General features: G+C 34.1%; 1 protein-coding gene across 3 annotated transcripts in view; it reads left to right on the forward strand.

Annotated features, from left to right (window-relative positions):
* Positions 1-24,549, forward strand: part of CCDC171 (coiled-coil domain containing 171) — a 305,088-nt gene that overhangs the window by 43,582 nt on the left and 236,957 nt on the right. For 2 of the 3 annotated variants that reach the window (XM_014792400.2, XM_087444624.1), the window contains 2 exons: positions 2,861-3,007; positions 22,104-22,196. In XM_014792400.2, the coding sequence (XP_014647886.1) occupies positions 2,861-3,007; positions 22,104-22,196 (240 nt within the window). The remainder of the gene's footprint in view (positions 1-2,860; positions 3,008-22,103; positions 22,197-24,549) is intronic. The other variant, XM_087444625.1, reaches the window with a different exon arrangement.

Below are 24,549 nucleotides of genomic sequence, written 5' to 3' on the forward strand. Positions count from 1 at the left end.
TTTTTTGCCAGTGTTCTTATTGCTTTTATGGAGGAAAAAATTTTTGGTGGTCCTTAACTCTGCCATTCTGGAACTGCTTATATTCTCTGAAGATATTTTGAAGTTTTCTTCTCTTTATATATGTTTCTCTCAGGTTGTTTTTTCCTTTCCCCATTTGATTTAGATTTCATCTTTTATGTTGGGGAATATTTTCAAATATCGTGTTTTCTTATGTTTGAGAGTGGGGAACTAAAAAGCTTATTAGAAGCTCTGAGTGTGTTTGGGTTAGCTCTTTCAACCATGATCTTCATTGTAGGATTATCTGGCTGGATATTTGAAACAGATATATATAGTTAATCCTCCTTCCTCTCTCAACTAACTTAAGAAGAGGTAGAAAGTAGAAAACCTGATTGAGTCAGTGTCAAAATTTCAGGCCCATATTGCTTCACCAATGAATAAAAAGAAACATTCAAAAAGCAAATAACTTACTCTTACATAAACTCTGCCAGAGAACAGAAAAATCTTGATAACATACCAAACTGACAAATCTTGATACTAAACTGACAAAGATACAAGAAAAGATAATTATAGCCAATCTCTTTCATAAATATAGATACAAAAATATTATGCAAAATATTAGCCAACTGAATGCAGCAAAATATGAAAAGATATAAAAAGCCTTTTTACAATAAATGCCAAGTGGATTTAACATTAGAAAATCAATGTAATTTTTAATTATGTAATCAGTTAACTTAATTGTGCAATATAAGTCTCTTGGATATGTGAATAGAATTCCTAAAAATGTACACTATTTGAGGAAAGCAGTTTTTTCTATAAAAACTATGTGTGTGTGTGTATGTGTATGTGTATGTGTGTTTATATCCATATCCAAGAATGTGTAGTAATTATCACATAATATTAGTGACTACTTGACCTCTGCATTTAAACTGTGATTGTTAGGTCAGAGTTGCATCTACATCTTAAAAGACTTTTATTTAAAAACTATTTGGTAAGTTATATTTAATATAGGTCAAGTATCATAAAGTTAAAATCTCACCAAAATAAACGTAATGCGCCCTAATGATCAGCCATTGATTTTCCAGTTGTTCTTTTTTATAGGATTAAATGCAAACTCACATGGAATGATGGGCATACTCTTTGTTTGGGGTAATGGTATTTTGAATGATTGTATATTGTCTTTCTATACTGTTTATCAATAGAATAGGAATCACAAGTCATATTTTCTTGTAAATAAATCTCATGAGACTTCCTGAATACTTTAATTTCTTTTACTTTATTTAATAAATAATATTTGAAATAATTGCCATCAACTAGGGTATAAGCCTAGTTTTGGTTATGGACTTTGTTTTTATTTCAAGTTATTGGGTTTACTTTGTGATTAACCTTGTAAATTGCTGTTTATTCATTTTAAAGTATACTAAGTGGATGATTGAAAGTTGGAGATTATGTACTTGTAAGTCAAGAAGGCATGTAATTTAACAGTGAATTTGAATTAAAAGAGGTACTATTGACTGCTTGAAGGAGAGAGACCTATCACGTAGAATAATAATAGTGTCTTATATAGTGCTTAATGGTCTTAAAAGTGTTTTCATATATGAAGGTATCTTATGATGAAATTAGATTACATTGGGTGTTCATAACACCATTTGTTTCCAAATCCAGAGTGTCATTATCAAAACTGTGAGTGCTATCTGCTGGTTGCAGGAGTGTTAGCACACTTTGCTCTGGTACCCAGCTTTGTCCTTATCTATGATTGTTTAGACATTGAAAATGTGTAAGTAGCTGAGCTTCTTGTATATTAAGAAATTGCTATTACCTGAAGAAAATAATTCTTAAGAGTTCATGTGTAGTCAGCTACAAAATAGTAATCTTATGAATGTGAGGGGATGTGGAGAGAAGAATTAAATTAATTTTTGTTCTTCATCCTTTGACTGTGGACTATACTGCTGGGTACTTTTCAAACTAGATTCTTTTTATAGAGAATTATATTTGGTGCTTGCAACATTCTCACTCAGATTCTGATGATACCTTTTGAGTGGCTATTTATATTGGAAGTAAGTATAAATATATATGTGTTTATGTCCCAGAATAAGATGATGCTGGTGAGGGAGAGGTGGGAAAAAGGGCTTTGCGAAAGACCTTAAGTGAGAAGGATGAATATAGATTAGTTACCATGGAGATATCTTTGATATGCCTGTTAACTTGATGTTTGAAGTTCTATAAAATTCAACTCTGATTTCTTAGTTTAGTTGGAAAAGGAGATTTGAGCAACTTAAGTAGAAGACCACCTGATGTTATTTTTCTTTCAATAGTGCAGCAGAGATTTGAAAACTTGAAAACTGAAGAGGAAATGAAACACAGCCATCTAGTGGATGCAACTTTAAGAGCTATAAGCATAGTTAAAGTACCATGAGCTCACATAAAAATCTCTTAAGGGTCATTATTAGGCATTCAAGCTAATTATTCCTTATCACACAAAGGAGCAATATACATTTGTATTACTAAATACTTAAAAATTTTTAATGAGAAGGGAAAACATTATATATGGCAGTTGAACCATAGCATCATGTACATACCCTCAAGGGTCAATTGAACTAGCATAACATTATCATAAGCTATACACATTTTTCAGTTGTAATGTGTGTTAATCAGATTTTTTAAATTGTAAAACTCCAGTAGTACTTTTCAAATGCGTATATATTCTGAAACATTGCTGGAAAATACCCAGGCCTCTCTTTCCTTTATAAATTAACCTGTTCTGGTTGAAGCACAGATTAGTTATTCACTTTCTTCTATAGAATACATTTTAGTCATTGTTGGCATATCAACTTCATTGATGCAAAAATGAATTATTTTCCAGGAGCAAGATAATGCTGTACAAAATATGCACAAGAAAGTAGAAAAATTAGAAGCCGAACACATGGACTGCTCTGACCTTTTACGGCGACAAACAAGTGAACTTGAATTTAGCACTCAACGAGAGGAACGTCTTAGAAAAGAATTTGAGGTACATAACATCTATATGTTAACTGGTCTGTAATTTGAGGTCAGAGAAAGTTTTACTCCGCAATAAAATATAAAACTAACTTTTGGGGCATTTATTTATAATCAATATTTGGCTTCTTTGAAAAGTTTTGTATCTTCTATTTTGCCCCTAATTTTAAAAATCTGTCCATTTTTCACAATTAATTCTCATGGAATATTTGGAAAGTTTGAGGAAGCAACATAGGAAAGGATTTTATATACAAAATATTAAGTTCTAATTTTGTAGTTTGAATCATGTATACTAGCTGCATGATTTTGTGGAATGCTTTTCAGGTAAGACTGTAGATGGGAAAGGAGCATCAATTTACAAGTGAAAAATATGATTTTTATGATTGAATGATATGATAATCACTTTAATCTTAAGAGGATTCTAATTTATTTGTTAATTCTTTTTAAAATTTCCTTTTGCTTTGTGGGAAATTAAGTATTTTAATAGACAAAGTTTTGTTATAAACATAATTTATAAGTGTTTTTAGGTAAATAAACATTTATAAAGAGAATTTAATGATAAAATGCTAGTGGCAGTCTCGTTAAACTCTCTGCTGTCATTTAACGTTGTTCTGGTAATTTTAGCCAAACAAATATATAAAGGCAAAAACAGCAATAAGAATTATAATTTATGGAAGGAAGGATGTGTGATTCTTATTATTTTCAGATGATATGCTTCTAACTCTGAATATTAAAGAAAATCAACTTTAAAATTATTGGCAGAAGCAAGAACATTCAATAAAGAGACCAGGAAGAAAATAATATATAACAATTATGTTTACATTCTTAAATACCAGCCATAATCAGAGAATAAAATACTTAAAAAGTTTTCTTCACCACAGTTACAAAAGTAGGAATAAAATTAACAACAAATACATTAAAAATTATGAAATGTAACTGAGAGTCTTTTAAGAAAGTGGTGAGACATTTTGGGCACACTTAACACTGTAAAGATAATGAATTTTTCCTAGGTTATATTATGGGTTTAAGCAGGTCCAATAAAAAATTTAATGGAATTATTTTGGGAAGACAGCATCTGAAATTCATGTGGAAGACTAAAGAGCCAGATGAGAGTCTCTAAAACATTTTGATAAGAGTAACGAGTGGGGCCTTGTTATACCGGAAGTTAATACACACTCTAAAGCTTCAGTAATGTGTCATTTGTGGTTTTTTGATTGTATGCAACAGAAAACAACTTTGGTTAACTTAAAGAGAGAATTCAGTGAAAGAATATGGGAATTATATTCACAGAATATGAGGGAATGGTGAGGAATCAGGCTCAGAAAGTATGTGAATCCCAGAGCATTTCCAGAGGTCTTGGGAGCAGAAATGGTGGATGAAGTGGAGTGAATTGGTATCAATAATTTTCATTCCTTTTGTAACTTTATTCAGGATTCAAATCCCAGGAAGAGAACATTTGATTGAAAGAGGTAATTTGCCACAAATAAATCCCTCTCAATTCTACTAAAATTAAAACCTAAAAAAGAAATTCTTATAGAGAAAATCAGGGTACTGGTACCAAAAAGAAAACGAAAAGATTGTTGAGTGGCCAAAAAGTATAGTAATTCTACGACACGACTTTCAATGGGACGGGACTGCAATGCCAGTAGTAGACTTGTAGACTATATATAAAAATTTAGTATATTAAGGTATCGTTTTGTATCAGTGAAGATAGGAACGATTATTCAGTGAATTGTGTTAAAACAATTGGCTATTGGGGACAAAATAAAATTAAATTCCTATCTTATATTCTAAAATAAATTCCAATGGATTAAAGAGAGTGGAGTATTAAAAATGATGATAAACTAAGAAAAAGAAAATTTAGATTAATATTTTTTTGCAGTTTGAGTGCAATATGACTTACTACTAATCATGAAAGCAGAGGAACAAAATCATAAAGGATTGGATTTATAGGTTTGACTATGAAAAATTAAAGTCATACATAAGTAAACCCCTACTTCAAATAAAGTAAAAAGACAACCAAGGGGCTGGCCCTGTGGCATAGAGGTTAAGTTTGTGCACTCCACTTCAGTGCCTCAGGGTTTGCAGGTTCGGATCCTGGGCACGGACCTATGCACCGTTTATCAAGCCATGCTGTGGCAGGCGTCCCACATATAAAGTAGAGGAAGACGGGCACAGATGTTAGCCCACGGCCCATCTTCCTCAGCAAAAAGAGGAGAATTGGCAACAGATGTTAGCTCAGGGCTAATCTTGCTCACCAAAAAAAAAAAAAAAGAAGAAGAAGAGACTACCAAATGAGATAAATATTTACAGGAAAGGGTAAATGTATCTTTATTTCAATGTCTGTCTATTTCTGTATCTAAATCCCCTACTATTTGGTAAGAAAAAGGGGAAAACCTTTATGAAAAAAATCTACGGAGGACATCAAAGAAGATACGAAAGAAGAATTTCAGACAGACAACAAACACATGAAAAATGCTTACCCTCATCACAATGTAAGAAAGACTGTAATGCTTGTAATACTAAGATCAAAGACAATGGTAGCACCCAGGGTTGGTGAGGGTGGTGTTAACAATTCCCATACCTTGCTGATGGGAGTATAAATTTATAAAACCTTGAAGAGAGTCCATTTGGCAAATTTACAGGGTCTGTCCTCAGAAAATTATCACATCCTTCTGGACCTCTCTTTCTCCTGCTCCATCTCCTCGTGTCTCTCTAGGCCTATGGCACAGCTGTCATCCGGGGACTTCATTATCCTCTGTTGGATCCTCTGTTTCCTAGGTCCCATGCCTCCCTTGTTTCAATGGAGTACATGGTCTAGTAGTTTCTAAAGTAAGGGTGTATAAGAGCTAAATTTTATGTTATCTTGTGTGTTTGAACATGTTTTTATCAATAAAGTATAGGGTAGATATAATTTGGTTGAAGATAAAATTTTAGGTTGAAAGTCATTTTCTCTCAGAATTTGAAGGCCTTGCCTCGCTGATTCCCAGTCTCTTCTGTTTCTGTTGAGAGACCTGATGTTATTCTGGTTTGTGCTCCTTTGTTGGTGACTTTTTTCTCACTTTCTTCCTCTGAAAGTTTTCTTGCTCCTCTATTTTTTTTTAAGTTTTTTTTAGTGGAAAACTTGAAACATAAGAAAAGTAGACAGAATAGTATAATGAACCTAATGTACCCATCACCAGCTTCAACAATTACCCATTTATGGGCAATCTTGTATCATTTATCTCCCACTCACTCCCCCCCCCCATATTATATTGAAACAAATCTCAGGCATCATATCATTTTAACTGTAAATATTTCATTATGATTTCTAAAAAATAAGGGATCTTTTATTTACATCCACATCATCAATATCAAACGTAAATTGTTTAATAGTAATTACTTAATATAATCAAATATCCAGGCATTATTCGGATTTCAGATTGCCTCATAAACAGCACAAACGTGTATGATTATAGTTTATTTGAATCAGAATCCCAGTTAAGTCTATATATTATGATTGATTGATATGTTTCTTAAATCTCTTTTAATCTACAGGTTCCCCATCTATAGCTTTCTCTTTTCCTTGTGTTGTGTTTGTGAAGACACCAAGTTATTTGTGCTGTCGAGTTCCCACTGACTGAAATTTCAGAACATCAAAAAAACCCCCAAACAATATTTCTTAGTGTAGATCTTTTTTATTCAAGGTACAAGGCATTCGGTGGCCATTTTCATTAGGAGACTCATGTCCTTCATTTTGAGGAATTCTCTTGTGTTATTTATTTTTTGCAATTAATTTATTTATTTTTATATTTTATTGTGGTCGCATTGGTTTGTAACATTGTATAAATTTCAGGTGTACATCTTTATACTTCTATTTCTGCATAGGTTACATCATGTTCACCACCCAAATGCTAATTACAGGGCATCACCACACACATGCACCTAATCATCCTTTTCGCCCTCCTCCCCCCGCTTCTCCTCTGGAAACCACCAGTCCAATCTCTGTCTCTATGTGTTTGTTTGTTGTTGTTTTTACCTTCTACTTATGGGTGAGGTCATGTGGTATTTGACCTTCCCCCTCTGACTTATTTCGCTTAGCATAATACCCTCAATGTCCATCCATGTTGTCACAAATGGCTGGATTTCATCATTTCTTATGGCTGAGTAGTATTCCATTGTGTATATATACCACATCTTCTTTATTCATTTGTCTGTTGATGGGCACTTAGGTTGCTTCCAAGTCTTGGCTGTTGTAAATAATGCTGCAAGAACACAGGGGTGCATGTATCTACGCATTGGTGTTTTCATGTTCTTTGGATAAAGACCCATCAGTGGGTTAGCTGGATCATATGGTAGTTCCATCCTTAATTTTTTGAGGAATCTCCGTACTGTTTTCTGTAGTAGCTGCACCAGTTTGCACTCCCACCAGCAGTGTATGAGAGTTCCCTTCTCTCCACATCGTCTCCAACACATGTTGTTTCCTGTCTTGTTAATTGTAGCCATTCTGACGGGCTTGAGGTGATATCTCATTGTAGTTTTGATTTGCATTTCCCTGATAGTTAATGATTTTGAACATCTTTTCATGTTCCTCTTGGCCATCTGTATATTTTCTTTGGAGAAATGTCTGTTCAGGTCTTTTGCCCAGTTTTTAATTGGGTTGTTAGTTTTTTTGTTGTTGAGATGCATCAGTTCTTTATATAGTTTGGAGATTAACCCCTTATCAGATATATGGTTTGCAAATATCTTCTCCCAATTGTTAGGTTGTCTTTTTGTTTTGTTGATGGTTTCCTTTGCTGTGCAGAAGGTTTTTAGTTTGGTATAGTCCCATTTGTTTATTTTTTCTATTGTTTCTCTTGCCTGGTCAGACATGGTGCTTGAAAATGTGTTGCTAAGACCCATTTGAAGAGCGTACTTCCTATGTTTTCTTTTAGAAGTTTCACGGTTTCAGGTCTTACATTCAAGTCTTGAATCCATTTTGAGTTAATTTTTGTGTGTGGTGTAAGGTAGTGGTCTACTTTCATTTTTTTGCATGTGGCTGTCCAGTTTTCCCTACACCATTTGTTGAAGAGACTTTCCTTTCTCCATTGTATTTTCTTGGCTCCTTTGTTGAAAATTAGCTGTTATTTGTTCATAATTTTCTCCTTAGGGTTTTTTCTGCTCTCTCTTTCTTAGGCTTTTATTATTCAATTGTTAGACCAACTGAATTGATGTTTTACATGTTTTAACTTTCTGTTGTGTTTCTTGTTGTCTTTTTGTTATTGTTGCTTCTGGGGAGATTTACTTTACTTTTATCTTCTAATTGAATATTTTCCTTTTTTATTTTAAATTTTTGAGAGCTCTTGTTCTCTGTACCATTTTTATAGCATCTCGCTCCTATATTATGACTACTGCACTCATTTGTTTATTCAGTAAATATTTATTGAAAGTGTTAGGCACACTTCTGGGTGCTTGAGGCATAGCAGTGAACAAAACAAAGCCTCTTCCCTCTTGAATTTGACACTCTAGTCAGAGAGAATCACACATTAAATGAAACAAAACATGATAAGCCCTATGGAGAGGGATAAATACCCCCAGACTTGGGGAGGTAATGAGTGATGGGACAGGATGGTTCCCCCTTTATGTTGGTGGTCGTGGAAGGCTGACTTGATAAGATGGCATTTGAGCAAGACCTGAAGGGAGAAAGAGATAGAGCCATGTGAATATCTGGAGGAAGAACATTCTAGGTAGAAGGAATAGAAAGTGCAAAGCCCATGAGATGTGAGTGTACTTGGAATGTTTGAGGCATAGCAAGTAGGCCATTGTGATTGAAATGGAATGAGCAAGGGAGAGTAGTAGGATATATAGAATGGTAGGCAGATTTTATAGAGTCTTGAAGTTCTTTTGTAGTTCATTGTAAGAGCTTGGACTTTTTTTCTGAGTGAGATGGAAAGCCATTGGAAGGTTTTGAGCAGAGGAGTGACATATCCCCTCTGATTTGTTTTAAAAGCATCATTCTCTATACTCTTCAGAGAATAGATTGTAACAGACCATTTAGAAGACTTAAGGAATCTAGATGAGCGTTTAAGTGTTTTAGACAAGGTAGTGGTAGAGGAAATGGTCATACTGTATGTATTTTGGGAGATAGAACCAACAGGATTTGCAGATTAATTGGACCTGGCTTGTGAGAGGGAAAAAGGGAGTAAAGGATAATGCCAAAGATTTTGGCTTAAACATACAGGTGAATGGCATTGCGGTTTACTCACTGGCAAAGAATGCAAGTGGAGTAGATTTGGGAGAGATCAGGAGTTAGGTTTTAGATATGTTAAATTTGACATGCCCTTTAGACATCCAAGTGGAGATGTTGAGTGGGCAGTTGAATATATGAGTATTGGTCTTAGGGAAGCCTCGCTGTAGGAGGATAAGGAGATGTGCCAAATATTTCATTGGGAAATTTTGAAATGTTACAATCTATAGGTCTTTTCTCTGTTTTTTCTTCAGTTTCTGCAAGAGTGATCTGCTAGTTTCCTCTTTGGTGGTTATAAAATGGAAGAAGGAAATGGAGGAAGAATCTGGGTATCATACTGTTCAGAATGCAGACTTTTTCCTGGTTTCAGTCTTGTGCACCCCTCTCCCCACCTCCTCCCTGTGTATCCCTAAGTCCAGCTTCTGGTTTAGATTCACATTCTCCAGATAATAAACCTCTCGTTTGTGTAGTGATGAGGGAGGGATAGTTGTTTGGCTAATTGGGGTGGAGGTGGATGCTTGGAAAGTTAAATTTCTCATACTGGTAATATTAAAAAAAAAATATTGAGGGCCGGCCCTGTGGCTTAGCGGTTAAGTGCGCGAGCTCTGCTGCTGGCAGCCTGGGTTCGGATCCCGGGCGCGCACCGACGCACCGCTCCTCCGGCTGTGCTGAGGCCGCGTCCCACATACAGCAACTAGAAGGATGTGCAGCTATGACGTACAACAATCTACTGGGGCTTTGGGGGAAAAAATAAATAAATAAAATCTTAAAAAAAAAAATATTGAGATCTAATTTTTATGCTACAAATTCACCCTTTATAGAGTGCAAGTCAGTGGTTTTTAGTATATTCACAGAGTTGTGCAACCATCACCACAATCAATTTTAGACTGTTTTTTCATCACCTCAATAAGAAACTTCATACCCACTAGTCATGACTCTCCTATTCCCCCATCCCTGTCAGCCCTAAGCAACCATTAATCTACTTTCTGCTTCTATAGATCTGCCTATTGTAGACATTTCATATTAGTGGAATCATGCAGTATGTGGTCTTTTGTGATTGACTTTTCACTTAGCATGTTTTCAGGATTCATCTCTTTGTATCATGTATCAGTACTTTATTCCTTTTTATTACTGAATAATATTCCATTGTGTTATATACCACATTTTGTGTATCCATTCATCAGTTGATAGACATTTGTATTGTTTCCACTTTGTGGCTATTATGAATAATGCTTCTATGAACATCTGTGTACAGGCTTTTGTGTAGACATGTTTTCACTTCTCTTAGGTATATACCTAGGAGTGGAATTGCTGGGTCACATGGCAACTCTATGTTTAACTTTTTGAGGAACTGTCAGACTGTTTTGCACAGTGGTGGCACCATTTTACATTCCCACTAGTGATGTATGAGGCTTCCAATTTCTCCAGATCCTCACCAACACTTGTTATTGTCAGTCTTTTTTGATTATAGCTACTCCAGTAGGTGTATAATGGTATCTCATTGTGGTTTTGCTTTGCGTTTCTCTAATGACTAATGATGTTGAATGTCATTTCATGTACTTATTGGCAATTTATATATTGTTGGAGAAATATCTCTTCAGATCCATTGTCCATTTTTAGAATTTTTTTTTATAATTTTATTTATTTATTTATTCCCCCAGAGCCCCAGTAGATAGTTGTATGACATAGCTGCACATCCTTCTGGTTGCTGTATGTGGGACGCGGCCTCAGCATGGCCGGAGAAGCGGTGCATCAGTGGGTGCCCGGGATCCAAACCCAGGCCACCAGCAGCGGAGCGCGCGCACTTAACCGCTAAGCCACGAGGCTGGCCCCCGTTGTCCATTTTTAATGGGTTATTTGTACTATATGAATGTAAGATGTTAATAATAGGGGAAACTTGTGTGGGGTATATGGGAACTCTCTTTTTTTTTTGGTGAGGAAGATTAGCCCTGAGCTAACATCCATTGCCAATCCTCCTTTTTTTGCTGAGGAAGATTGGCCGTGGGCTAACATCTGTGCCAATCCTCGTCTACTTTATATGTGGGATGCCTGCCACAGCATGGCTTGATAAGCAGTGTGTACGTCCATGCTTGTGATCTGAACCTGCGAACCCCAGGCCTCCGAAGCATAGTGCGCGAACTTAACCACTATGCCCAGCCCCTCTCAGTAATAATGCCAAATATGAACTTGGCAAAGATAAAATCACTCACACTTTTACCACACATGGTCTAATTTTATATAAGGTTAGATAACAAATAAAAAATGAGATTATATTCTAAGTAATATTTTTAGATTGTCACTTGTGCTGAACATTTTTTCAGGCCAATAAATTCAGGAATGTATCATCATATTTTACATCATCATTTTTAATATTACGTGGTTTGGGAATGGCCTATTAGAAGAGGATTAGAATAGAGTTAAAGTTCTGAATATACTTAGAATTTTAGAAAATCATTTAGAAGTCACTTTAGGATGCTATAAAACCCTATGATCATCACTAAAAACATTTTAATTGCCTTATAGGTGTGAAGAAGTACTAGGTAACAGTGACTTCTTTTTTGTTAATTAAATTCTTGGTAAGCCCATTTTGACTTAATTGAGGAAACGTCTAATGCCTAAATTTTAAGATTTGTTTTTGAATAACTCAGTGTCGATTTTTTCCTTGTAAATACTTACTTGCCCCAATTTCTTTTTTTCTTGATTGATGTTGTAAATATAAAATTGTTTTGGACTAGTTTTACGTTGTGGTTTTTCTTAGCTACTCTGTAAATACTTTAGATAATACCAGGTCTCTGCTTTTGGAGATTTTGAAGCTTTGGGGGTAGTCCAGGTAGTGTCTATTTTTGTGCTATTTATGAGAATTTTATAAGTGGGCAAGTGTAGTCCTCTGACTTATTTACACTTCTTCATATTTAGACACCTTTAAAAATTTTGCTTTATATTTAAATAAATGTATTGGCTCTTTGACCAGATGATGACATAAAGAAGGAGAAGTTAAATTTCTAGAGAGCATTTTATGCTAATTTTACATTCATTTTTGGAGACACTAACTACTAGTAATTCTAGGTACTTAAGTAATTGTCAGTGGTATTTTTAAAAAAGGATTGATATAAGATAATAATAAAGAGGAAAACTGTTAAAATTTTAATTCAATAGATCATATTATTTAATGTCAGTAATATCAGTCTAAAGCAACTAATGTAATAGACATTTAGCCTAATAAATGTTTTAAATTTCAATAAAGCTTTTTAACAGTTGCGTTTCATGAAAAGCTGATTTCTTTATGTGCCTGGGCCAAAGAAGTTTACATATATATATTTTTTTCAGTCTGATAAGCCATATACCATTGTGTGGCTTAATCATCTTAACATGGATCAATAGTTTCTTAGATTAAAAAAAAAAAACCCAACTCCCAATCCAATTTTCTAAATGTGGTGCTAGATACCACAGAACCAGGGGAAAAATGAACTGGAAAAAGAAATATCCATGGCTTTTATAAACCTCTTTACAACTAGAGGAGTTTTTTTTTATCATGGGAAATAAGCTTAACTCAATAAGAAAAGAGAAAAGAGAAGATGCAAACCTAATTCTGAGAGAGCTGAAGGATCTTGTGAAGATTACAGTGGAGAGAGAACAGTCTTTGCAAATAAATTCTGAATTGCTTCTGTCAGGCATATTCTATATTACAGTAACATAAAGAAGGGTAGAATGTAGCTTTTTCTCAACACATATTCTACACTCCAGTGAAAAAGGAAAAGAAAAATGAATCTCACCTTTAATATTGTCCATGAAGACAACCTCATATCATTCATCTTTTTAAAGCCATCATGTATTTGTAGGAATTATTTTTAAACACCTATTTGTGTTGATTACTAACTGTAAAGTAGGTAAATGATGAAATCACCTGGGTTATACAATTATGCTTATAAGTGTTATACATTTTTAAATTTATATTCATAATGGATTTTAAAATTGGAAGTTCTGTTCATTAAAATATTTGTTAAATACTGAAGCTTCTGTTGCCAGAAGAGGTAAAGGTGATTTTTAAGGATGCTAAATTAATTTATTACGATGCTAATCAGAATTTGTGGCCTATAAATTATGTTCCTGAAATTTTCTGTTTTCATTATCTGTGGTTTCTTTTAGTATACCTAAAAGTAATAAAAACTTTTTTTTCCTTTAAACTATTTTACAGTCTGAGTGATATACTTGTCACTCATTCCTTGTGAATAAAAAAAAATTGCTGTGTTCTCCAATTTATTCCTGTAGTCATCCTATTGCCTTCATATGCCTCTTCTGAAACTGTTAAGCCTCTGATTATTGCCGTTCTCAGTGACTAACTTTAAGGTTCCTCTCCTGAAACTGCACAGTTAACCATGTCAAGATGATGGCACATAGAGCTCTGAATATTTGTACTTTCTGCTATTTCTTGAAACTGCTGTGTAATTTTAGAGTGAGGACCACTTTAAGTGAGCCAGTTTATGTAAAATAATCTAGAGGATTCTGGAAAGCAAGTATGATTTGGCCATCAATTAAACAGTTACAAATAAACTGTAATTCATAGCAGAAAAATATAAGGAATGTCCCCTAGAGGGAAATGAGGTTTCATCCATGACACAGGTCTTCCTTATTTACAATGGAAATGCTTATAGATGTGTCAGCACCCCTTTGGCTTTACGGTCATGGCTGAGGACCTAGCACGGTGTCTGGCATGTGGTAGGTGTTCTGTGAATTGTCCCATTTTCCTTTTTGATTGACCTATAAAGTAAGTATCAATGAGATTATCATGAAAAGATGCAAACTTTTTTGTTTGTTTTTAATAATCTTGTAAGTGTTTTTATAAAGTAGCATTTGCTGAATGGGATTAGGAATAAATATAACGTTTGGATTTCTGGGTTGAAATCTAACAGTTCCCATGTTCCAAGTCACAAAGGAAGCATTAATTTTGCCTCTGACTAGAGTTACTTTTCTCTTTGCATGTGCTGGCTACATGCAAAGTAAGAGAGTTACTCAAGAAAAACCAAATCTTCAAATCAGAATGCCTTATAGAGATTGAAAATGTTATGTGCTGTAGTGTATTGGCCTGTTTTGTAAAACATACCATATTGTTGTGTCAAATGACAAAATACGTATGAAACTTCTTTGAAAACTGTAGAATATTAGTATTCAATTGTAGGATTGATATCCTCAATGACTTTGATATAAGTACACTCTCTGGTGTAGATGTGACACTTAGCAATATAAGTGCTTACTTAAAAAAAAGCCATATTAAGTCAGACTAATTGAATAATAATATTACTTTCTAAGTTCTTTGATTAGAACAAGGATGATAAATAATCAAGGACTCCTAGATTGTTCTTCATTATGACTCCGCAATATATGACTCAGGTTAAATGGTATGATATTATGGTGCTTCTGTTTTTCAGATACTTGTCAAATGCTTAGAAACTTTAACCCTTTAAGATGTCTTTTATGGTAATAAAAAATACGTTGAGATCTTCAGTTTGACATCCAAGTACAGTACTACTCTTTTTTCCCACCCACACAAATAGGGAATAAGTATGTTGTTAATTATTAACACACCTATAATAAATTATTTACGGTCACTCAAATATAACAAAATATATTCACCACTAAAATAACCATTATAGAATTAATCAGTCTATGATGATTCAGTTCCTTAGAATCATCTTTTTGAAGATGAATTATTACTATATTGGTTACTTGTGAAAGTGTCCATTAATCGGAAATATCGGGTGATGAAATCTGGAAAAATCAATTAAAGAAACAGCCCCCTTCTATTTACACAGCTGTTGACATTCTGGGGTAAACTTTTGTGCAGCTGTTTTGGAAACAGTGCTATATGACCCACCACTGAGAAATCTCTAACTTGTGGGTGCTTGTGTGATATTTCCTCCCCTATTTTTCTTGACATTCATTGTAGTGGGCTAAATTTCATTGTATCAAACTTTTTCTGTTTGACTAATTCCTTTAAGTTCGTGCATATTCTGTGAGCTGGATATATTCAATTTAAGGAGGAAAAAATGTAGTAGCTGTTTTTACCTAGTCTTTCAGCAAATTCATTGTACACATATGTTTTCATAACTTTTGTGAAAAACTTCTGGAACAGGCCCATGGAAGCCATGGGAGCAAATGTGGTGTGGAGAACAAATGTGGTCTGGATATGCTTGGTTAGTTCTGCTGCTGAATTGGAGTCAGCAGCTCATGTCCCGAGTCATGACAAAATAACACGTACCAGAGGGTTGGACAGGACCCATCCGTCTCTATATTAGCTTCTTCAAAGATGAACACTCTCCTTAAGTGGAGTAGACTATCTAATTGAGCTTAATGTGATTTAATGAGATTTAAATCATAAATAAAAAAAATTAGGTACAATGAACACAGTATTTACTGAAATAAAAATCTCTTGGCAGTGTATAGCAGTAGGGAAGGACATGACAGCCAGCTAATAAATGATAAAATATGTGATCATTTTATGTTACATGAAGAACTCTGAGGTTCGTAGTGTTAGAGAACAGATATAGTATAGTGTAATACTTGTATTACAGGCAAACTTGTATATAGTTAAATTGACCTGTGGTGTAGATGAATTTGTGTTGGATTTTGTATTTTAATCTGAATTCCATTATGTTTTCTGCTGTTGCTTTGTCAATTATATTAGAATTGGATCCTAATGAGACAGTTTGTGATTGTTCTATTAGTTCTCTTAGGCCCTCATTGGAAAAAAATTTTGTGACCAGCATGTTGATGTTCCTCTAGCACCCTCTGCTGGATATAAGAATTAATTCTCCAGACTAAAAGATTAAAAAAATACATGTATTATGAGGGCTTTAATTTGCTTATGTCTATCAACAAAGCCCAGTCTTGGAAGGAATTTGTTTAAAGATTTTCTAAAGAAGATTTTTTTGCTGTCCTTTCTGATTAATTTATAGTTTTAGTAATAATAAACAGTTTATAAATTTGTTTTCTTCTGGGCATTTCCTTTAAAACAAGAGGGTATGAAAATAAAGATGTGATCTCTGGTTTATTATTTCAGCCTATTTGGTTTTGGTCTAGGCAGGAAAATCAGAACCTCTTCTTGACTTTTGGGGTGAAAATCTGTTAATTAAATAATATGACATAACATATACTTTAGAAATGGAAAGAAGACAAATTGTTGATTCTTTTATCATAGAATCACTGAATATTCTGTATTTTAATATAAGACGACTATTTTGATAGAGAAACTTACACTATGCTTTTTGGAATCTGAAAAAATATATCTTATCGTCAGACTAGTTTCTTCCCTCTATCTGCCATTTATGAGCTTTTTGCTTGTTTTGATCCTTTATTCTCAATTGTCTATGGGCTATTTCATTGTGACTGGTTAGAATTCTTCTGACTTAGGAAGTCTAAAATGAGCATAGTGAATACTGAGAAAGTCAACTAATTCTTTAAGGACAGAAACTTCATCTTGTGGGGTTTACATAATTTTTTATTTTTTCTTTACTAGTATTGGGACTACCTAGAGTAATGCTCATTTTAGTCTGGCTAAACATAAGAATTTCTCTGCTGTAGTATGCACCATGCTTTATACCTACAACCAATGTGGGTCCCTTGTTCTAAGGATTCAGAGAGCATGTAGAGGGGATTTTTTTCAGAAATTGAGCTTGACTTAGGTGGCTGTCACTTCTTTGACATTGTCTTTGGTTCTTCCACTCAGAGATTCTTAAAAAATTTTTCATTGAGATATACTTCATATATCATAAAATTCACCCTTTTAAAGTATACAATTCAGTGTTTTTTAGTATATTTGCAAACTTGTGCAACCATTACCACTATCTAATTCCAGAACATTCTCATCACCCCAATAAGAAACTTCATGCCCATTAGCAGTCACTGATCATACCTCCTTCTCTCTAGCTACTGGCAACCATTAATACACTTTCTATCTTTATGGATTTGCCTATTCTGGACGTTTCATAGAAATGAAATCATACAATGTATGGTCTTTTGTGTCTGATTTTTTCACTTAAAATATATTTTCACGGTTCCTCTATATTGTAGCATATATTGATACTTAATTCCTTTTTATGGCTGAATAATATTTCATTGTATGGATATACCACATTTTGTGTATCCATTCATCAGTTAATGGATATTTGGATCATTTCCAGCTTTTGGATGTTATGAGAAATGCTACTATGAACATTTGTGTGTAAGGTTTTTTTTGAACGTTTTTGTTTCTCTTTGGTATATACTCAGGAGTGGAATTGCTGGATTGTATGGTAACTCTGTTTAACTTTTTGAGAAACTGCCAAATTGTTTTCCATGGTGGTGGCGCCATTTTACATTCCCACCAGTAATGTATGAGATTTCCAATTTCTCTACATCCTCACCAATACTTGTTATTTTCCATTTTTAAAATTATAGCCATCCCAGTAGGCATGAAGACATATTTCTTTGTGGTTTTGATTTGCGTTTCCCTAATGACTAATAATATTGAGCATCATTTCACATACGTATTGGCCATTTGCATATCTTCTTTGGAGAAATTTCTATTCAAGTCCTTTACCTATTTTTAAAAGAGTTGTTTGGCTTTTTCTTGTGAGAGTTTATATATTTTGGATACTAGACCCTTATCAGATACATGATTTATAAATATTTTTTCTCATTCTCTAGGTTTTCTTTTCACTTTCTTGATAATGTTCTTTGGTGCTCAAAAGTTTAATATTTTGATGAAGTCCAATGTGTCTACTTTTTGCTTTTGTCGCTTGTGCTTTTGGTGTCATATCTCAGAATCCGTTGCCAAATCTGAGGTCATGAAGGTTTACCCTTAGGTTTTCTTCTAATAGTTTTATGGTTTTAGCTCTTATATTTAGGTCATTGATCCATTTTGAATTTATTTTTATACATGCTGGGAGGTAGGGGTCCAGATTTATTCTTTTGCATGTGTATATTCAGTTGTCTCAGCACCAATTAATGAAAAAAATGATTCTTTCTCATTGAATGGTCTTGACACCCTGGTCAAAAATCAATTGACCATTGATGCCTGGGTTTATTTTTAGACTCTCACTTGTTTTCTGTGAATCTATATGTCTGTCCTTATGCCAGTTCCACACTGTTGTGATTACTGTAGCTTTGTAGTAGTTTTGAAATCAGGAAATGTGAGCCTTCCAACTTTGTTCTTCTTTCTCAGGATTGTCATGTTAACTTTTTGAGAAGTCTTTTAGTAAAGAAAATTGTTTGGCTTTAATCCTGTGTTTCTCACATGCTTGTGATGATGAAATTGCTTTTTTGTATAATAGCTAATAACATCCTTTGGGGCTAATATTTGGTGTGAAACATGTTCTGAGAAAGGTGGAAGTGAGTATGAAGGGAATATTTTCTTTGATTTATCTTAATATTTCAACAATATAGGTAGGAATTGATTGATTTAAACTCCACCTTCCCATCTACTTTTTCTCTTTAGGTATAAATGGCTTAATTTATTCTAATGATCTTTTGTTGTCAAAATTTAGTTTTGTTGGGTAAATAATGATACCAGTGCCATACTTTCTCATTAAGCTTAATACCTTTACTTTTGTTGCTATTTAAAAAATTTTTTCAATATGGAAAATTTCAATCACACACGAAAGTAGAGAGAATGCTATAATGGGCCCCATGTGCCCATCACTCAGCATCAACAGTTATCAAGTTATGGCCAATGTTGTTTCAGAAACCAACCCCCTCGTAACCCTCAGCTTTGATTATTTTAAAGCAAATCCAGACATCATATAATTTCATCCATGAATACTGTAATATGTATTTTTAAAAGATAGGAGTTTTAAAAAATACCAATTGTTATCACACCTAAAAAAGTAATTATAATCCCTTAGTATCATCAGATATCCAAATTTCCTCATTGCCAGTTTTTCTGAATGTCTTGAGTCTTTAGGCTAAACTATGAATATTTACTAGTTTCTTTTTTCAGTGGATATAATTGTCAGATTTTACCTTCAAAGAGATTATATGTAAAGTATCATCTTATCCTTTTGGATTTAAATTATTTTTAGACCCAAAAAGATCATATTTGGACTTAGTGCTGTATCTGCTGCCTGGAAAAAAGTCTTTTCTAGTGTTGGAAAAAAGTCTTTTCTAGTGTAATAAATCATTAAGAAATATTATTGACAGGGTTGCACAATCTAAATAAAGAAAATAATTCAGTGTAAAAAATATTTTGTGAGCCAGCCCTGATGGCCTAGAGGTTAAAGTTCGGAACGTTCTACTTCGGCAGCTCGGGTTCGGTTCCCATGTGGAACCACACCATCCATCTGTCAGTAGCCACGCTGTGGCAGTGGCTCACATAGAAGAACTAGAAGGACTTACAACTAGAATATACAACTATGGACTGTGGCTTTGGGGAGGATAAAAAAAAAGAGAGGAAAGATTGGCAACAGATGTTAGCTCTGGGGAATCTTTCCCAGCAAAAAACAAAACAAAACAAAACAAAACAAAACAAAACAAAATATATATATATTTTGTGAGTTTCACGTTTGTGAAACACAGAGTGATTAAATCCCCAAGAAGAATTGCTTCTTGACTACAAAAGTCATTAGTAGCAAGTGATATCTAAAAAGGCCTCTAGAGAAGAAGGGATATCTGTGTTTATGCTCTGTACCATGACAGATGTTACGGGAATTACTTTGCTCAAAGAAAAGTGTAGTCTTTTCTTACTTATTCATAGACTGCTTGATTACTTTGTGCATTATCCGGTTTTTATTTATGCTCCTTCTCATTATGATTCATTACATCTCTGTCTGTAAATAAAAAGAAATGGTGGGAGAAAAGAGGAAAAATCAAATTAATCAAGTTGAGCATTTAAAAAAAGCTTCAGTTTGGGCTTGGGGCCAGCCCTGTGGCCTAGTAGTTGAGTTCGGTCACTCCACTTCAGTGGCCCAGGTTTGCGGGTTTGGATCCCAGGCATGGACCTAGACTATTCATCAGCCATGCTGTGGTGGTGACCCACATTCAAAATAGAGGAAGATTGGTACAGATGTTAGCTCAGGGCGAATCTTCCTCAGCAAAAAAAATTTTAAAAATAAAATTAAAAAAGCTTCAGCTTAGGCTAAATGATAGAGTAAACATAATGAATAGAAACTTATTTCTTTCCCAAATTTTATCTAGGAAAGAAAATCAAATTAGTAATGCCTTTCTCCATCCCTGTTGCACTATCTATATTTGATAGGCAGGACTCTCAGCATGGCTGTTCTTTGCTGCTGTTATCTTGAGACACGTGCAGCTGGTGTTCCCCTAGCCCTACCTGCCCAGCCCCTAAAAGGCTTTTGGTCATGACCAGCTCCCTCTTTGGGACTAGGAAGCCAGTGCTTCCCAGGGTTGGATTTTCTCAAGAAAAATGGCATTCAAAAATAAAGCTCTTGACTTCTGCTTCTGGCCAGAAGTGGACTCCTGCCTGAAAAATTAATAAATTAAACTTAATCATAATGAAAACTTTTGCTTTGTGAAAGACACTGTTAAGAGAATGAAAAGACAAGCTGTAGACCAGGAGTAAATATCTGCAAATCACATTTCCAATGAATGACTTGTATCCAGATTATATAATGAACTCTCAAAACTCAATAATAAGAAACAAACAACCCAATTTAAAAAATGGGGAAGAGGTTTGAGCAGATACTTCACCAAAGAAGATATACAGTTGGTAAATAAATACATGAAAAGATACTTAATATCATTAGTCATTAGGGAAATGCAAATTGAAACTAAAATGAGATGCCATTACATGCCTATTTGAAGGTCTAAAAAACCCCCCCAAAAACAAAAACAGAAAAAATGAAAACTGATCGTGCCAAGTGTTGGTGAGGATGTATAAAATTGGAAATAATTTGGAAAACAGTTTGGCAGTTTCATAAAACATTAACCTTGAAACATAAAACATACTATTTGACCCAGTCATTCTACCCTTCACTATTTACGCAAGAGAAATGAAAGTGTATGTCCATACAAAGACTTGTACATAAATGTTCGTGGCAGTTTTATTTGTAATAGCCCAAACTGGAAACAGCTGAAATATCCATCAACAGGTGAACAGATAAACCAGTGTGGTATATCAACATAGTGGAACACTTTAACAATAAAAAGAAATTAACTATTGTTACATGCAACTGCATGGATGAATCTCAGAATAATTACACTGGGAGAAAGAAGCCAGACAATAAAGAGTACACATTGTATGATTAAATTTATGTAAAATTCCAGAAACTACAAACTGATCCATAGTGACAAAAAGCAGATTGGTTGTTGCTTGGGGATAGTGGTGGGGTGGGGTGGGGTGGATGAAGGAATTACCAAGGGATACAAGGAATCTTTTAGGGATAATGGAAATATTTCCTATCTTGATTATGGCAGTGATTTTGTGGATTTATATATATCTCAAAACTTATCAAATTGTACACTTTCAATATATATAGTTTATTATATGTGAATTGCACCTCAATAAAAAAGAAAAAGAAAGCAAGCTCTGGAGCGCTCTTCCCGAGTATGATTTTTACATGATTTTTGTTTTTTTTCCTAAAGCCCCAGTAGATATTTGTATGTCATAGCTGCACATCCTTCTAGTTGCTGTTTGTGGGACGCGACCTTAGCATGGCCGGAGAAGCGGTGCGTCGGTGTGCGCCCGGGATCCGAACCCAGGCCGCCAATGGCGGAGCGCGCGCACTTAACCGCTAAGCCACCGGACCGGCCCCAGATTTTTACATGATCTTTTTACACGACTTTTACACTCCTACAAAGTAAAAAAAATGAGGCTACAGTCATTTAAAGTGTTAATTACTATTCTGGAATATAGTGGTCCGTATTCACTTTAAATACCAACGTTTATGAGCTTAAACTTTTAATTTGTTTTCAGACAACCACTCTAAGAGTGAGGAAATTAGAAGAAAATATTGAAGCAGAAAGAGCAGCACATTTGGAGTCGAAATTTAATTCTGAGATTATTCAGGTAAAATATAAACAAATATTTTTTGTATGGATTTTATTAAGCTGGGGAAAACAGCATTGTGTTCAAAGAACTAAGGTGTGCATTTAGAATGGGTAGTGTATTGTTAAGACACTGATTCTATTTCCTGTAAGGATATAGTGGAGAAGAGTCTTCACTGTATTAGAGGAGGAGTTGGCACACTGCAGCCACAGGCCAGATCTCACTCACTGCCTGTTCTTGTGAAGTTTTGTCTTGTCTGTGGCTGCTTTTATGCTATGGTGGCAAAGTGGAGTAGTTGTGACAGAGACGTTATGGCCTGCAGAGTCCAAAATATTTACCATCTGGCTTGTTACAGAAAGATTTGCTGATCAGAGTGTTCTTTTTATCAACAGCCATGGGATGAATTTCTTTTTGAAAACATTTAAGAAATATGTACCTTCATTTATTGAGTGTATATCCCATGCATGTCGCCTAACACTGTATTAAGAGCTGAAGGTATGAAGGCAAATGAGCTCTTTTTGGGACTTACATTCCATTACCAGAAATAGTATATATCTACATATCTACATGTATATAGATGTGGATATGTAGATAAATGTATAGATAGAAATATGAGATACTGAACTACTGTGAGAACATAATAAAGAGAAGGATTAAATCTGAGAGGAGAATTAAATGAAGCCATCCTTAGGAAAATGTCCTTTTCCCTAGGTCTTAGAGAATGAGAGGGCATTTTTAAGAGAAGCGAAGGCATTTTAACTGGGGGTTGGCAAACTACTGACCTGTAGCCTATGTTGTAGATAAAGTTTTACATAAAGTTCCATAAGTCTAAGTTCCTTAATTTAATTTGTATTTTTTTTAGGACTTAGACTATTTCCCTATGTTAAATTTTAATTAATAGAATTTGCAGAGTTTTACCTTATTGTTTAAACAGGTCTTAATATAAGATGCAACTAAATTTGTAAGAATTTTATAATAAAATTGTTTTTAACTTTTACCTTTAATGAAATGCCCCTTTTACCTGCAAAATTCTTAGGCCCATGTATTTGATTGAGAGTGTTGTATGTTAAACAAACAAGTGTAAGTTAAGCTTTTTTTTTTTAAAAAATGATTGACTCACCCAAAATGGCATCAATAAGGCTAAGTTTTAAATTCATGAAAGAGGTATAATTCAAAATTAAGTTTTTCATTGTAGCTATATCACTGGGAATATACAGTTAATAGCTATAAAAATGAAAATCATTACATGTGTATTTTTACTCATAAAGTTAAAAATTAATATTGGATATCTAGCTTAGCACTATGACTTAGCAAAAACGCAAAAGTTACATTGGAACCATATATATATAAATATTGACAAGTATTTTCAGTGAGGTACACCTAGTAAAATTCAGTTTCAGACTAGTTTAAAAGCAAATGAGACAACTAAATAGTTGTAATTAATCACCATCTTATCATAAACTGTAGTTAAATGTATTTTTGAAGTATTCTGTTATTAAATTTGTTTGTATGCTGTGTCATAAAAATGAGAAAGTAGAGTCAAAAGGGTTGACTCAAAATTGTTAATTGAAGTCTACTTTTCTTTCAGTTGGATTGGTTTATCATTTGTGATTGAGTGTGCTTATTTTCTGAAAGAAAAAGAGCAATGTAGACAGAAGAAAATGTGTCCTCAATTTATAATTTTACTTATAAAAATTGAGCTTAGACAAAACGGCAGAGAAAATAAAGTTTAAAGGACCAAATTTGAAAATTTACAGAGTCATATCTACATATCTATTCCACTTCCTTACTTTAGTGTGAGAATAAATGTTTCAATTATTCTAAAATATTTTTGGATAATTAGAAATAATAATTCTGGTGATTATTATTTGTATAGATTAGTTTATGAAACATTTTCATATTGTCCTAGGCTTCATTTCTTGCTGAGTTCGTCTTTCCTAACTCAGGTTGTTTTTTGCCATCCCTGGGAGGCTTGTCCCATGCAGAATTCACAGCTTTTCTCTGATTCCATGGCCCTTTGTGCAGGCCTCTGTGACAGGAGCACCTGCCATTTTCTGTGTGGTCTGTCGTCTCCTAGAGGCTGTGAGCTCCTCACGAGCAAAGACTGTATATTTATGTTTTCATGATTATTCTATACATCTTGAGCACTAGCACATTGCCTGGTGCATGTTAAGTGCTTAATAAATACTTATTTAATTTTATTAAATAAATATTATCTCTTTATATTTAATGTTAAGTGAATATTAAATATTGTCTCATTAGATCTTTGTAGCAGCCCTGTAAAGTAGATAGTCTGTATATTATTATTATTATTATTTACTATTTACAGATGAGGAGCCTCAGGTTTTTGGAGTTTTAATTATATGCCCAAGTT

The sequence above is a fragment of the Ceratotherium simum genome, chromosome 20 (genome assembly GCF_057802395.1).
Source record: "Ceratotherium simum simum isolate JZ-2026a chromosome 20, ASM5780239v1, whole genome shotgun sequence".
NCBI lineage: Eukaryota > Metazoa > Chordata > Mammalia > Perissodactyla > Rhinocerotidae > Ceratotherium > Ceratotherium simum.